Genomic DNA, 17189 nt, shown 5'->3' with positions numbered 1-17189 from the left:
TTAAAAATGTTTACTGAAATATGTTTGGCTTTATTCATTGCTCATTATGTCTGTGTGACTGATTCGTATCTGTAGCTTGCAGCGGTTGTTTGTTGTTTCCTTAATGTGGCTAGAATTTCACTCTATATGTATACTATGCTTTATTTATCCATTCTGTTGATAGACATCTATGCTTTATTTATCTATTCTGTTGATGGACATTTGGATTATTCATAATTTTAGGCAATTATGAATAAAGCTGCTATAAACATTCTTGTTCTTGTCTTTGTGGACACAAGCTCCCATCCCTCTAAGGTATGTATACCTAGCTGTAGGAATGCTGGGTCAGAGGACAGGCATACATTAATGTTTGGTGGATTCTGACCACTTTTCCCCAAAGTGGCTGTATTAATTTATTCTCCTACTAGCAATGAGAATTCCAGTTTTGTGACATCCTTGCCAGTACTTGATATTGCTGGTCTCTTTTATGTGAGTCATTGTGAGGGTATGGTGGTATCTCCTTGTAGATTTGATTAGCATTTTTTGGGTAAGTAATGATGTGAAACACTTTTTTGTATGTTAATTTCCCATTTAGTATCTTCTTTTTATAATAAAACTGTTTACATCTTTTGCCTATTTAAAAACTTGGATTATCTTTTTCTTATTGATTTGTCAGCACTCTTTATTGTGAAACACTGGTTATCTATATCTACATCTACGTCTATACCTATATGACATAAACTTCACTTGGACCCAGTGAATTTGGTCTTTCATTATTCTCTTTTAATAATGGGAAAACTGGAGACATGTGGGACTGAACTTACCAAGATGAAATAGTTTGTATGTGGAATTTTGGTATGATTCCAGAACTGCTGCTTTAACTGCTAGGCCATACTTCCTCCCCTAAGCAGCAACAGATGCTCCTGATTATAAACCTATATCTGTTTCTACTAATCAGGAGTTAAACAGACTGTACACAACTTGTGGGAGTGAGAGCCAAGAAATTCATCGAAAGAACTTCGTAGTGAAAGAGCACGTCCAGGGAGGCCAAGGTTGTAATGGGGGCTTCTACAGCCAGCCATCTAGGGAGAATTGTTCTGACCTCTATATCTTTGGAAGGTGCTATCCTTTTTTTCTGATAAAAGGGTAAAACCAGGAACTTGAGCTCAAATGGTCATTAAACATTTGTTGACATCTTTTTTTTAAAAGAAGAAAGCTATCAATTCCAGTGCCTCTGCCAAGCTTCACTCAGGTGTCTGCACTAGGGCACACTCGTGCTGTAGGTAGGGAAAACGCAGATTGACAAAGTTAAATGTGGTCAGTTCTTTCTGCCAAAATCCTCTTGTTACCTTCATTGAAATGAATTAGCACTTTGCTTTCCTTCCTGTCTTTAAGTGAAATACCATGAAGCTATGGAAAGTCAACTGAGTTCTGCCTAAGAAACTGGCTTCTTTTCAAAGAGCAAAGTGATCTTACTATATCCTTTACTTCTCTGAAGCACTTGCAAAGTTTAATTAGCTAATGTGTTGTACTGTTTGCCAAGGTCTCAGAGTAAAGAATAATGTTGTTACAAATTACTAATTATATCAAAATTTAAAGGTCTTTAAAATATTCTAAAAAGGAGAAGCTACAAAAATATCTCAAATTTTAATGTTCTAATCAGTCATCACTTTCTGAATGCAAATCAAAATTATGATACAGCTAAGATAATCTTTATGTTGAAAGAAAATTGAGATCTTTACAAAGATAATGCACTAAAATATCTGTTCTTAATCAGCATGGTAACGTTTCTTTTAAATAGATTGTCAAACTATCTAATATGGTAAAGTAATAACTGAATGCTATTTGCAATTTCCAAATATCATCAGTCATTACCAACTGCCTCAGGCATTTTCTTGGACCAACACTATACATGATTGAATAATTATCATTTAATCAGTACAGTAATGAATAACTGTACCTTCCATGCTTTAGATATTTAGATCCAACTTTATTTCATTAGGATTTAATCTCTACATCAAAACGACCAGCTGTCTCTTATATAATATAAAGTATGTTTCTATTTTGAAAATGGGAGAAGTCAACAGTGAATGATTTACAAAACATTGTGGATTTAATTGTTAGGTCTCTGCTTTAATTCCAAAATTCAGAGCTGGTTAATTGGAAATAACATCCATACCCTTAAACTATATACTTCAGATTTCATCAATAAGAAAGAAAAATCTCATAGTTATAAACCTGTTTACTTGTGTATGCATGCCAGATCTGAAAGGGCAACATCAAACTTACATGAACCTTAACTAGCCCTGGCCGGTTTGGCTCAGCGGTTAAAGCGTTGGCCTGCGGTCCTGAGAGGCCCGGGTTCGGTTCCCACTAAGGGCATGTACCTCGGTTGCAGTTTGTTCCTGGCCCTGGTCAGTTGTGCGGGTGGCAGCCACTCGATGTGTTCCTTTCACATCGATGTTTCTCTCTCTATCTCTGTTCCTCTCTCTCCCTCCCACTCTACCTGAACAAAAAAAAAAAACGGAAAAATGTCCTTGGGTGAGGATAAAAAAAAAAAAAAAAAAGAACATTAACTAAAGTTCTGAAGTCACAGAATACCTTAACAATCCAGATGTGTATTGTTATAACATTGGCTGAGAAAATAATATCGTTACAAGTAGGAATAATTTCTTCTTTAAATTCAACAGAAAATCTGATAAGATCTGAAAATTATCCATCATATCTATAAAATCTTTACATAATTCAAGGCCACAAAGATTTCCCCCATGTCTTTTTCTAAAAGTTTAACAGTTTTAATTTTTACATGTATCGTATATGTATGAGTTACAAATCAAGATTATGGTGTGTTTTTTTGTTTGTTTGTATTGGCATATGCATGTCCAAATGTTTTAGCACCATTTTAAAAAATATGATTTATTCTTCAATTGCCTTTGTGCTTTTGCCAAAATCCATTTTCCAGTACATGTATATAGGTTATTTCTGGACCCTCTGTTCTATTACACTGCTCCTTTTGCCAATACCACACATTCTTGATTACTGTATTTTATATTAAGTCTTGAAATCAGGCAATGTGAGCCCTCCAACTTTTTCCTTATTTTGCAGAATTATTTAGGCTATTCTAGTTCCTTTGCCTTTCCTTGTAATTTTAGAATCACCTTGATAATTTCTCCAGAAAGTCCTTCTGGAATTTTGATTGGGATTATGATTAATCTTTATTAAACTTGCTTTTGACTTTAAATGCTTCAGCTGGGTTACATATGTGTCAGCAAATACAAGTCCAGTAAGAAAACAGATAAACTTCAGACAACAAAAAATACAACTGATTTTAAATATGTGCTGATTAGACAAATATTTTACACTACTCAGCAACGATCCTACAAACCCTAGGAAGGTAGGGAACATTCACTGACTGGAGGTGAAGGAACCCTACAGTCTTTCAAGCATAAAGGAAATATTGTCAGTTATACTACAACCTTTCTATGTTATCAAGATAGTCACAAAATAATTAGTCTGACAATAAATCTACTTATAGTCACATATATCACATATACACTGTCATTTATGATTAAAATCCCCAACTGCACCACATCTACAAAAAGTATTTTCTGAAATGTCTGAAGGTCATCTTATACAGGGGTACTAGCACAGATTAAACATCAACATAATTGTCTGGGAGCTTTTAGCTTTGTTTTTGAAATGTCCATTTTCTCCATATAACTAGACAGAGCAAGACATAAGAAAGTATTTCACCTGGATGAAGATCTGTACCTGGTTGGCTAGTCAGTCCTGGGAGGGATTCTTGCAGCTGATAGGTGGAGGTGGAGGAAGATGTGCCGTCGGCTGTGTTATTTGATGTCATGTACGCTCCATACGTTGATGCTGAGTAATACTGTGCATACTGGTTTTGGCCAAAGGCTGTGTAGGATGGATAATCCTGAAACGGTAATTGAGATATGTGTGTGTGTTTGAAAGAGAAGTTACTCTCTGGTAGCTTGAAAGGAAAGCAATCACTATGTAAACTGTAAGATTAGTATTTGGCTCCATTTGTTTTGCAATCCACAGCTTTGAGAATGAGTCCAGTGGGCAGAGGCGACTTTGTGGGCACCTTCTGCATGCACATTGTCACATGGACGGGGACGAAGGCACAGCACTTCAGTGATTTAGCTGAGGTCAGAGAGCTGGCAAGTTTCAGAGCTCCACCTGAAGCCAGGGAGCCTGCCTGGCACCTGGGCCTTAAAGGAAGACACATTCATTTATTGGAAAGGTACAGACTACTAGCTTTCAGTGAAGATCATGTCTTTTTGTGCTCAAGCATATCTCAAATATTGTTGCTTCTCTTAATTTCCACTGTTGTCTCCCTGGTCCAAGCCACCTCCACTTCCTGATGGAGCCAATGGATGTTTTCTCATTTGTCTCCTCGTTTCCATTTTTGGCTGCTCCAAAGTTCTTGAAGGCAGAGTAGTTTTTTTCAAAACAGATTACATGATGCTATTCTCCTGCTCAAAATCCTTTAGTAGCTTCCCACTGGGATTGGAATAGAATGGAAATTCCTTCCCATGCTCCACAGGGCCCTACATGGGTAGGTCTTGCCCATCTCCCAGATGTGTCTCCCCACTCAACCCTCAAGTACAAACTGAACTCCAGGCTGATTTGAGTTCACTGACACAGCAAGTTTCTCAGAACTCAGGGGTCTGGTACATGCTGCTTTCTATGCCTGAAACACCCTGTCCTCATTCTTCACCCAGCCTTTAGGGGACTTGGCCTACATGTCAGCTCCATAGAAAGACTCTCCACAGAATCTCCCCTACTCAAATTAGATTCCTAATCATCTTCTTAGTAGAACCCTGTTCTCTCTCCTCACACTTTCCAGTTGTATATTTACCTATCTGTTTACTGGTCTATTGTCTGCTTCTCTCGGCAGGCTCCATGAGGTAGGAATGAGGTGCCATCCGCCCCACCACCACCTTCATGTTCCCAGAATACCGACCAGTTCCTAATACAGAATAAGTATTTGCTAAAATAGTAACTTAGTATTTAGTCCATGGTCCAAAATACAGGCTACATTTTATATTGGAGCCACTGTATTGAAATATTCAGGTAGCACTAGATCTGTTTTAGGATATAAATCTTTATTTTCCTTTATGAATCTTTTATCCTTTCAAGTAGAACAGAGTAATTCTTTCCCTTATGCTATCACTGTACCTAAGAAACTAAAAAAATAAAAGTAAAAGCCAACAGTAGCCCAAAAGGAATTTTGTTTAGTAACAAATGACATTTGGGACTAAAAAAGACAGCATAATACAATTATTGATTATAGTTCAATCAATTAATGTTCATAAACTGTCTTATCAAGAAAAATAAGTTTAGTATAACTTTGCTTAGTCTTAAATTAAATTATGTTAACTTAAGTTTATAGGAAAGTATGCAACCCATTTTGTAAGTCCATGCTAAATGATTGAAACAATCACAGCTTAAATATTTAAAGGGGAAACCTTAGTGAACAGGAAACCTAAAATATATAAAATTATACATATCCCCAAAGTTCTGGATAGCTAATTCTTATTACCTCAAAGTGCTATCTTAATTTTAAATGTAGAAGACCTTACTCTGGGAGAATATGCACTTATATGGCAACCTGAAACTATTCTTCCAAAATTTGAAATAGATATAAAAAGCATACATAGAAAAAACGACTATACCTGTTGCGAACCGCTGAAATTCGTTGAATTGGAAACTGAATTATTTGCATAAATAGTAGACGATGGTGCAAAACTAGAACCTACAGGCAAATTAAAAAAAAAGAAAAGCATTTTAAAATGTTTTCTGTAAAATAATAAAAGATATTTCACTTTGCAGAATTCAATGAGATAAATATAGTTTTAATTTTGTTGTTAAGACAGTGAAATTTGAAGAGATATATATGGAAACTGTACTTCACGCTATCCCTCTTGTGACAACAGGTGACATCTAGAACAGTCTTCACAAGGACTGCAGCTAAGCTTCAAGAGTTAAGTGTCTAGAAGTGCAGAGCATTCACAGAATAAAATACTATACAGACTGAGACTACCTCTAGACTTCAGGAACCTCTGGACTACTGAACTTTCGGTGGTCACTGCATTTGCATACAAGGACCATCCGAGTTAGACATCTGGACGGTGTTAGCTTAAGACATCAACAAAGAACACACCTAGAATTAACTGATGTTTGCAACTCCCTGTCTTTTCCTTCCTCTGTCCTTCCCTTAGAACAAAAAGAGCTAGGAACTAGGGCTCAGACACATAGCATTCATACTGCAGTAACCTAAGGTTGGAGAGCCTTCTACGATTTATTGTTAGGTCAGAAATTTATTCAATGATTTTTTTTAAACTAGGGCAAAAACAAACAAACTACCAATTTGCAGCTTATTGTTTTTTCAATATGTTATTTTGGAATGCACTTGTTAAGGGGTAAAATGAAAGACTATGGAGGCAGCTGATTATTTTATCAGTGGGTTTTGAGTGGTATGTCATGAACACAAATTGACTGGACCTGAATGTCCAATGTGAAAGTATTTGGGGGACATAAGTAAAGAGGTCTCTATGTTCTCTCTCACATACCTAAGCTGTGTGGCTCACTGTGGCTGCAGCATGTATGCAAACATGTTTCTACCTACATTCAGGTAAAGAGAGTCCTGCCATTTCAGCTAAAAAGGTCTAAGTAGTTATTTCATTTTAGTCAACTGACTCAAATATGCCAATATTAGGTGCTTCAAATATGTTAATATAGCTCCAAATTTCGACTCTAACAGTATAGTCAAAATGACAGACAGAAACAAGCTTTCAATGTTTTTATTATGTCACTAAAATTTTTCTGCAACTACTACACAATGATTAAAAAGAAAATTTAATTGGAGTAAAAAAAACAAGAGAAAAAATTAAATGATCATATATGAAGGATTTGGGGGTGATAAAAGTTATATAAATCTTCTTATTAAGAATGGTAGTATCAATTAGGGAGAGGTATTTTAGGAATAAACAAAAAATCCTCATTCAGTGATAAAGGGGACTTTGAAAAGTGCTAACTCGATTTTTAAAAGAATCAAAGCAGCATTATCTACTTAAGGAATACTGCCACGAAGATAGTGGTTTTTGTCATGAATCTTTGAGGTCAAAGTAGATGTGAACCACGTGACTGCTAGGATGGAGAGGGGGGTTGCGTTGCTTGGACCAGGTTTCCTGCCAGATTTACTCAACTTAAAAAGTATTTACATTGGGTATAGGTCTTATATCTTGAGGTATATCTTGTTTCTTTTCTGATGGAATCATGTGAATAGAGGTTTAACATTTAAAACCGTTCTCATGGCTGTATAATTCTAGTCTGAAGTCTCATTCAGAGAATTCGTTTTCACATAACACGGCTTCTCTGTGGCTACTTACCTGGCATCTGGTAAGAATAAGGTGTCTGGCCCGGCTGTGGGGTGGAGAACCCTGGGCTGTAACTGAGGCACCCACTCTGTAACGGAGACTGAGTCTGTGGAAGTCCACTCTCTGTCTTGATGCCTGGCAACATCACACCCAAATCTATTTGGAAAACGTATGTGCAAAGCATTTAATTACTAAATGATCTTACTTCTGGGTTGTATCTTAGTTTAGAACATACAACTACTAGCCAGCAAGATTACTGGCTGATAACCAGAGGAGGAGAGAGAGAGACGGGCCGTACCGTACGTGGGCAGGCTGTAGGGCTGTCCTGTCTGCGAGTAGGCTGTGTAGACCGCCGGCTGCTGCATTCCTGAATACTGAGTCTGGCCCGCATAGGCAGACATTGTTTGAGCTGCTGGTGTAGAAAGAATGTGTGGATAGGGCCTAAATATCAGAAAAATAGCATTACTGTGGCAACAAAGACTGCATATTAATTCAGACAGCTTAGATTCAGTGACACCTCATAAAAGCCAGGAAGCAATCCTCTTCTTTATCCACAGCTAACTTCTAACAGTATGGGAAAGGACATGGGTCTCAGTGTCAGGGGCTGGAGCTCTGCTGCACACCAGTCTAGTGACCTTGGGCAAATACTGTAAACTCCCTAAGGCTATACCTCCCTGTAAAATGAGAAAGTCGGTTTAAGAAGTTGTATCTAAAGTCTCTTCCAGGTCTATAATTCTTGTTTACATCAGACATAACATTTTAATTAATATGTAAATGGGGAAAATGGAGCACAGGTCAGTTAGTTAATATGCAATGACTACAAAAGTCAGGAAAAGCCCTACCAACAATTCTCTACCAAAACAGAAAAATCTTAAAAAAAAAAAGGTAAGCAGCTTCCTGAAAAGAAATAGAAAGCCACTCCCTGCCACACTTTACAGAATGCTCCCACACGAATATCCAATCCCCCCTGTCCGTAAAGACAGGCTCTAGCTGCTGCAGAAAATAACGTTTAAACATGTATGAGCCAGGGATCCATAATCTTGACACATCTGGCCAATTGCAACCAAATTCAGATATACAACCAATACAGTTAAACTTGAAATTTCTATCACTGCCCTCAAGAAGTTGACTACATTAGTTATAAAAACAACAGAGCATATTGTTTAAAACTACATTTATTAGGACTTGAAATCTAATAAAAATACTGTAATGATGGAACAAATTACCAAGTGATGTTTGAATAAAATGTAATCTTTTTAAATTTGCTTTCAACTAGTGAGTATTTTAGAATTTTCATTAAAAAACTGTGTGTTGTGTTTTGAACTTGACGTTTTCCTGAAGGTATATAAATATCCAGAATTAAGGGAATTGCTCAGATTAAAGTGAGTGTATCTGTATTTCTAGAATTGGACAGGACATGTATCTATCCAACTAATCTATCCAAGTGTCTATCTATAACATATTTATATACACAAATGTATCCCAATTTAAAGCTATTACATGTGTGAATGCAGATTAGTAAAGATAATCCTGAAAAATCGTTCTAACAAATCTGAAACAATCTACTGACCACTTACTTGGAAGGATAGAGCTGTGGAGAGTACTGATGTGCTGATCTGGGGCTGTAGCCACTACTTGTTATTACTGTAAGACACAAAAAGTGCAAAAAGGTTGCTTCATAAATATGTTTCACTAGAGTATACAAAACCAATGTAAAGAAATGACCATGTTATAGATATTTCTAAAAATTCACTGATTTAAAAAAAAATGAATTTGTTTTCTAAACAGAAACAGATGCCTGATCATTGTATCCTAACTGAACTGCTTCAAGTTTGTTCTAAGAGCATGGAATAATTCTTAAAAAAATCATTTTCCTCCATCTTTCTTCCATTTTCTCAAACCAGTAGTATGAATAAATATCTTTAATTATAGGTGATTAATCTTTCATGATATAAAGATAAATTTTTAAAATTTGAAAACTTTGTTTTAAATTCCAAGTATGACCACAATACATTACCCTTCCTCCACATTTATTCTACTAGATTACAATGAAAATTAAGAAAACTGTGATGCTCCAACCTTCATGTTCAAATCATCAAATGCTATCATTTTCCATTTTCTTTGTTTTACCACTCAGATGAGTAATTAAAAATGCAGAGCCAAAGTAGTCTAGTAATAATTGGAATGTACATAGAAAGCATGGGTGATAATGCAATACTTAAAAAAAAATCATAATTGCAAAATGTAGTGGCAATCTTATTTACAAAAAATTCTTGACCTATCAGAGAGGGAATTTTTCTGAGAGGAACATAAAGGTGAAAGTCGGGTCCTATTAATATTTCACCCAAACATGCAGCCCCAACCTGGAATACGTCCAAAAGTTTGGAAGTTTCTCTTCCCTTAAACCATCTGCCTTGACTAAGACGGATGTATTGCAAATATATGGGCTCTAACGTGTTGAGGCAGCCCCTTCAGAGCCAATCCATACTGGGCAAGCACACAGAGTGTCTTTATTAGGCCATCTGCTGTTCATTCACTTTTCAAAAAGATTAAAGTAGTACACAACGCAGCGCTGGAATTAGTTTGGTCTAATCAATCATAGTTATACTTCAAAGTACTATGCCCTTTCTAAGTTGTTCATAATAATTCTGGAGCTAAACTTTTAGAATTGTAAAAGTGACAAATAAGTTTAAGTTGCTAACTATTTTATGAAACATGAGATTTTTCTATATCAAAATGCTATTAAGTACCCTTGTGATCTACTGCTTCATAAACAGGTAGAATTTAATGCATTTAAAATGCTATTTCGCCTGTGAACCCTGAGTAAGAAAGTATATTATAGTTTTCATAGTAACAGTACAGAAAGCATGTTTTCAAGAATATTATGAATCAAATTTTGAAAATCAATTATGACTAAGGTGTTATGTTCTAAATATATTCAGCAACCATTATTTAGGTGAATTTGTTATACATATTTGAAAATACATTGACCTATGAAGCGTTAATTTTCTACTTATTTATTAAAAACTTAAAGAATGTTTAAAACTTTTAAATCAACTCAATGAGAACAGACTCTCTTTATTACATTATGGGCACTAAATGTGCATTATATAATATCAATAGTGTTATTCCACAGGAAATGTAGTCTGATTCATTAATTTACAATAGCGAATATTCTGTTTATCAAAAATATAGTTGAATGAGGCTTAATTCCACGTTTTTTTGTCTCTTATTTATAAAACTTCACTCTGGCACACTCAAGACTTGGACTATACTGATCAATTATTTTCAAGGTTTTAAAACACAAGGCTTTTCCAAGAGACATCAAATAATGAAAAGAAACATTCACTGTAACAGCTTTTATTAAATAAGCCAAGGAGTAAAATTATTTAGAAAAAATCCATACATGTGAACACAAATCTAGATATACAGGATGCTTCCTCCCTCTAATGAATGAATCTAGAAATTGTAGAATAATGCACTTATAGCAGTATAAAGGCTCAACTTTTAAAATTTCATATTAATGTCTATATGTTCATTTTCTAAATAGAATATAAAACATTTGGCTCAGAAAACTAGGAGGTTCACATAAAACTTGGAGAGTTTATGCTTCTTAACTAAAATGTTTACATTTTATTCTAACGAATCTGCACAGAATTGATAAGAACAATAAAATTTAACTAAAGTGGGTTGAGATGATGATGAACAAAGTAAAGACAGTTGCTACACAGGCAGCCTAATCTCCAGTATGATTTCTGGAGAACCATGGAGACTTTCCTTTTATTCTCTACTGTCAATTAATTAACTAGAGCCATTACCCAAAGCACTCAATTCATTATACTCCACCATTTTTGCCTATAAAATAAGCCTATAAAACTGCTTGTCTTAAAATTTTCCTGAAAATTAATTAAAACAAAGTTTTAAAGTATATTATCAGATTCTCAGAGTGTGATGTCAAGCAATTTTAATGTTTTATTCTTATTAACATGGCACCTTAGATCAGTGACTGTCAACGGGGTGGGAGGCAGGGGGTGAGGTTGGGGGATGAGTAGGAATTTTGTTTGCCAGGGGACATTTAAAATGTCTGAAGACAATTTTGATTGTCTAAGTGGGACGTGCTACTGTCATCTCGGTATAGATGACAGGGATACTGCTAAACATCTTACAGTGCAGAGGACAACTACCTCACAATAAGAAATGTCAATTTTTAAATAGTACTGCTGTCCTAAAGAACTTTGTCTATGGTGTTGGAGTGTTGGAAATGTCCTATATGTGAGTTATCCAATATGAAAGCCACTAAAAAATGCACATGCAGCTATTAAACACAACATGTGACAAGTGCTACTAGATATTTTTTTTTTTTTACTTGTACCAAATATTAATCAGTTTAGACTTAAACAGCCATATACAGTTAGTGGCTACTTTATTGGACAGGCACAGTCCTAGACAATTCTTAAAAGAAAACCAATAAACTATTTGTAAAAAGAAAAAAATAAAGATGAGTGAATTTCAGATAGGATGACTGTTCACAGCTATTCTTTTCCGATCTTTATATCTTCCAATGGGTATTACAGAAAGGACTCCTCAACTGCCCAGAATACTCTTCTAGACTATTTATACCAGGGACCACCTGCGAAGCTTTGTGTGTCCTTAATTACATTTTGTTTCTCAGTGACTTGGTATTCTTGCCTATAAAAGGAATCAGAGATTTGTACAATTCCTTCTGGAGCTAACATTCTAGAATTTTGTCATTTAGTTTTCAATTAACTTGTGATATGCTGTTTAAGCATGTCAGCAAATTACTTATTAATTCCATTCCTTTTCTTAAAAATATGTTCATATGCTCTTACTTTGTAGAACGTTTACAAGGGTTATGGTGAGTAATATAGAATTCTAGTCAGTTGGTACCTATTACTCTCCTAGAAGGCAAGAAAATTGCTAGAAAAAAATATAGATTAGCCTATATGAATCTCTATGTAGAGTATATGAATTATTATTGCTTTCTGTTTGGAGTACTGATATTTATGTGAATGCATCAGAAATGTTCCCAATCAGTGTGAACTCATGAAACGAGATCATCTGCATCTATAAAAATCAAATATATGCTATAACGACATTATCCTCAAGGATAGACCTCAACTCTTTACATGAAGCTCATCCACATAAAACCCTTGTACATGAGAACATGGATGAATGCACAATAAAACAGAACCAAGATTTAATTACTGCAAATACTTTTCTAGGTTTAATGTCCTTTTTTCTGCTATAAAATTTTCTCCTCACATTAAAAATGAAAAAAAAAAAAATCCTTTCACCAGATAATAAACCAAACAAAATATTGTAAATTTAACTAAGTCAACTTAATGCGTGTCCTGCGTGCCCACCTGGGAGTTATCAGGTATTGGCATGTGAGCAGGACGGCCGTGCAAAGACTCGCCATTGTTCTCGGGAGCCCCTGGATGGGAGCGTGCTCTCCGGGCTGGGTTCTAATGCAACCAGCATGTGCTCTCCCGCAGCCCATTAACCTTTAATACTTGTCACTCAGCTGCTTGCACAGGGGGATTTTTTTAAACCCAGAGAGGAAACAAGGTTATTTAGAAGGAATCAAACGGATAGTTTTACATCTCGGATGTTGGAGAAAAGGCAGTTTTTATGTCATTTGAAGGGGCAAGTTGAAGGAGCAAAGTCGACTATTACAACCTATTGATTAAATTAAACAGTGTATAAAATAATTATGAGGGAAGCCAGCCCTGCTTATTTCTAATAAGAAAGTCACGGGGATTGCTTTGCTCTCAACGTAAAAAAAGAAAATCTAGCAAAATGATTCCAAATATAATTTCCAAAAATGCATAGTTTTTTGACAATCAATTTTCGAAAGAGTAAATGTATTGCTAAATTTATAAAAATCCACATTCTAACAGCTTGGGGGTATACGTTGCTTATTCACTAGGAGAATTACGTGTATCCCGATGTGTATGTAGCAACACACGAGCTTAAGGCTTTACCTGACCCAGTAAAAGTGTCAAGCGCTCCATCTCCAGTCGTGGTTGTGGTTTCACTGCTGTTCAAAGGCTCTGTTTTGACTGCAAGGAGAGACACTACGTAGAAGAATAAGTACATGTGAGTTTTATTTCTAAATTGATATCAAAGATGCTGACTGTTCTACTAGTGGTTTCTCTAGCTACCATGAGCATGCAAGAGAGAACTTGAGAAGTTGAGGAGGAGATTTTTGTTAATTTAGCTTCTAAGTGGACATGCATTTGTAGAGAACTTAATCTGAAAATCCTCTGGCTCAGCCAGTGCTCTCGAATCTGGCTTCTCAGGGCAGTGAGTCTTAAAAAGTTGAAACAGCAGTACACATATTTGCATTTGTAACTCACCTAAAGCACACTCTGATATTATAGTCAAAAGGCAGAAAAAAGGAACCATCAGTCAGTCTTCAGAATGTTCAATCCAAAACATAACAAAGAGATGTACTAATTTATACTTTATTCTTCTCAAGATGTTTAAAAAGAATCGCCTAAGAGTACAATGGAGGCATGCTGAAATACCCAAACCATGGGCGTATTCATGGGATGGGTGAAAAATGAGGCACGCAATAAATTTTCTGCTCTTAAAAAAGACTAAAGAGCTATACATAAGGTGTTAGGCTTTTTATTTTAATGGCATAACGATTTTTAATGAATTCTAGAGAGAAGCATAGAATAAGAGATGGTTGCTACGGCAATAAATATATCTTTTGAAAACTCTTTAATATGTTATTTCTACTTTGAGGTGGTATATTTTGGCAAAATCCTCACTTGGCAATGATGCAGCCTGGCACACGTTACTGTCATTATTAGACGCGAGTGGGGGCGGGGCAGTGAAACAGCCTCTCTGATTTTGTCACACCATATTTTCCCCTTGTGGGCAAAGCTCTGCTACATATATCACAGTAGCAAGGGAATAAACTAAATTATTTTCTACTTAACACCTCTTACGTTTCCTGGAATGATACAGTTAAATAACTCAGAAGCAAGCAGAAAACTTTAAAGAAGAGAGCTGAAGACTAGCCAACCATGAGCAAATATGACAGAAAGAACAGTGGGTCAGAGGATACCCACCAACCGAGCAAGTCAGAAAGGTTACTCTGTTAGAAAAGCAATTAATTCGTGGAGAAACATGCAGTAATGATTACGCTCTCTTTCCACATAAACAGTATTGACTGGACCCTCCCTTAGTGAACTCTGAGGTTAATTTAATATCCATGATTCAATAATGTCATGAAGATTTGCTGGAAGATTCAGAGAACTATAAGAGGTTGTAAAGAGGGAATAAAACTTCTCCTAGCAAAAAGGAAATTTAAGGTTGACCACTTCTTTCAATAGCAACAATAATCTGAAAAGTAGTGTTTAATTATTTATATAATGATAAATAATAAATTGTCACTACTACTTTTTAGTAGTATCTTGTATGGAGGTCCACATTATGCTTATAGCTGATCACGAATGAAATTTACTACTACAAAATTATTTACTAATACTTATTTATTGAGAGCTTACTATGTGCTAGATTATTTACATCTAGCTATTCCTTAAAATGATCTTGATCAATGAAAACCACTATATCTGAAAGCAGGAGATGATAAAGCTAACACCCGAAGGCAGATGACAGAGCTAAGATCCAAATGCAGGAGATGATAGAGCTAAGATCCCAACACAGATGACAGAGCTAAGATCCTAATGCAGGAGATGATAGAGCTAAGATCCCAATGTAGGTGCAGGGATGATAGAGCTAACACCTGAATGCAGGTCTGTAGTGCTAAATCCATGCTCTCCATCATAACAGTCTGTCTTTAGGTATGAGTAGCTTATGTTCATGAAAGTGACTCTTCACAGTGGCTCAGAGAGTGATAAGAATGGGTTATTTTTTAGACAGAGCAATTAGGCACACTTTGTTAACCATGAAAATTGCAAACTCTGGGACTAGGCTAATAAAGTATGTTTTCCATTTCTTCCTCATGAAATATTTTAAGACTACAAAAAGTAGCAAGTTTGAAAGCAGATAATAACAGCATACACATAAAAAAGCACTTAATACATTCTAGGTGCTCTTGCTGTGCTTTATGAATATTAACTCATTTAATCCTTATGACAAATCATATGAGGTGGGTGATGCTGTCATCGTCATTTTGCAGATGAGGAAACAAAGAGGCATAGAGAGGTTAAATAACTCTCTTAGAGTCACAGAGCTAGTGAGCGCTAGACCTTGAGACCAGGTGGTCCAGTTTCAGAATCCAAACTCTAAACCATACTGCCTTTGCAGGTAGCAGTAACTAACTAAGAATTCCTATAATCCGTGTCTGTATCAAGATGATCTAGAGTGTGATCGAGATGGGCATAAAGGCTCTCTGTGATGCAGTGTCCACATTGAATTCCTGACAGTTATGACAGAAAGACAGTCCAAAGCCGTCAAAATGAAGACAAGAGAAAGTGTCTTAGAAATTCCAAATTCCAACTGTGGCTAAATTCCAACTTAAATCTATCTAAATCTATGAACACTCTTTGTAAAATACATTTATTAATGCTAATCGTAAACTATTATTTTGATTTCAAAAGCAGCAATTTTATTTTAATATCCTAGATTAATGAGTTCTGTCGTTTTCTACATGCTCAAAATAAGGGTTCATTTCCATAAAAGTGAGATGAAAAAAACAATATATAGTACTTTGTACAGAAAAACTACTTGTACTGTCAAGAAATACTTGAATTGTCTGGTCCCCCTCTCTACTAGTTATCCCCTTGCAATGTGGATGTTTTTTATAGAGCCAAATAGTTTTTTTTAAAGGGTCAAATTAATTTTAATATATAGATATGATTGGATTTTTACCTTTAAAAATGATCTACAGACTGAATCGAGATTGTAGGTAATTATTGTTAGGTGTCAGCTATGGCTCCTAAAATCACTGATTTCCTCTCTTCACATCTCAGCCTTTATCCGCATCCTCATACACATGTTTGCAAAGTGAATTTAATCGTGCCCCTTCCCTTTATCTTTAGAACTCAAGTACAACATTAATGTGTATATTTTCTGGAGAAAGTCTGTTCTATTGTCGTAGCAATGTTCACATTCATTTGTTGCAATAGCAGGCTGAACCCTTGAAAGAAAAGGTGACCCAAGTAATTTACATTTTATATTTCATCTTCAGAAATCTGCATTTAAACTGGTGTTCACTTAAAAGAGTATATATATGCAATTCCAAATAGACTCCTTCTGGACCACAAAATTAAACATAGCAAGTTTTGACAGTTTAGGTTCTACAAAGAATTTCAGTAGTTGGATCAGGAAAGATAAAATTCATACCACTTCAGGGGAACAGTAAGTATTGCCTGCCAGTTTTAATAATTGCTACAGTCTATGATTATGTTTGTCTAAATCAATATAGTCACTCAAAAACCTGTGAGCTCTAAGTATTATTCATTTCTAAATACCAATAAAGTATTTAGTTTTGTAAAACAAATTGATGAAGCTATTTATAGCTCTCATTCTAAAAAGCAAAGGTTAAAAGTACAGAGCCACACTAGCAAGTGGCTCTACTGCATGTACATGTAACATTCACAACCAAATTCCAAATTCACCACATGTAAGTAAATCATTGATATAGTAAATATTCTGAAAGATTATCTTCCATGATATACAGATTTTAAATACAGGGGTGGGCAAAAGCAGGTTTGCAGTTGTGAGTACATGCAACACAGAGTTTATTCTTGTATTGTTATTTATTATATTATTTATTAGGTTTATTAGTAGTAGTAGCAGTGTCCA

The 17189-nt window shown here is 35.5% G+C and overlaps 1 protein-coding gene across 3 annotated transcripts in view; it reads right to left on the bottom strand.

Moving 5' to 3' along the window:
• EYA4 (EYA transcriptional coactivator and phosphatase 4) overlaps positions 1-17189 on the bottom strand; it is a 113897-nt gene that overhangs the window by 30458 nt on the left and 66250 nt on the right. The window contains exons 3-8 of one of the 3 annotated variants that reach the window (XM_036248476.1): positions 13391-13483; positions 8963-9029; positions 7684-7826; positions 7398-7541; positions 5682-5761; positions 3751-3916 (exon numbers count right to left, since the gene is read on the bottom strand). In XM_036248476.1, the coding sequence (XP_036104369.1) occupies positions 3751-3916; positions 5682-5761; positions 7398-7541; positions 7684-7826; positions 8963-9029; positions 13391-13483 (693 nt within the window). Of the gene's footprint in view, positions 1-3732; positions 3917-5681; positions 5762-7397; positions 7542-7683; positions 7827-8962; positions 9030-13390; positions 13484-17189 lie in introns of all 3 variants that reach the window. The other 2 variants (XM_036248475.1, XM_036248477.1) reach the window with 2 other exon arrangements.

Source organism: Molossus molossus, unplaced genomic scaffold, assembly GCF_014108415.1.
Source record: "Molossus molossus isolate mMolMol1 unplaced genomic scaffold, mMolMol1.p scaffold_m16_p_8, whole genome shotgun sequence".
In the NCBI taxonomy this organism is placed as follows: Eukaryota; Metazoa; Chordata; class Mammalia; order Chiroptera; family Molossidae; genus Molossus; species Molossus molossus.
Note: the sequence above shows the minus strand (reverse complement) of the source record. Positions and strands in the feature narration are given on the sequence as shown.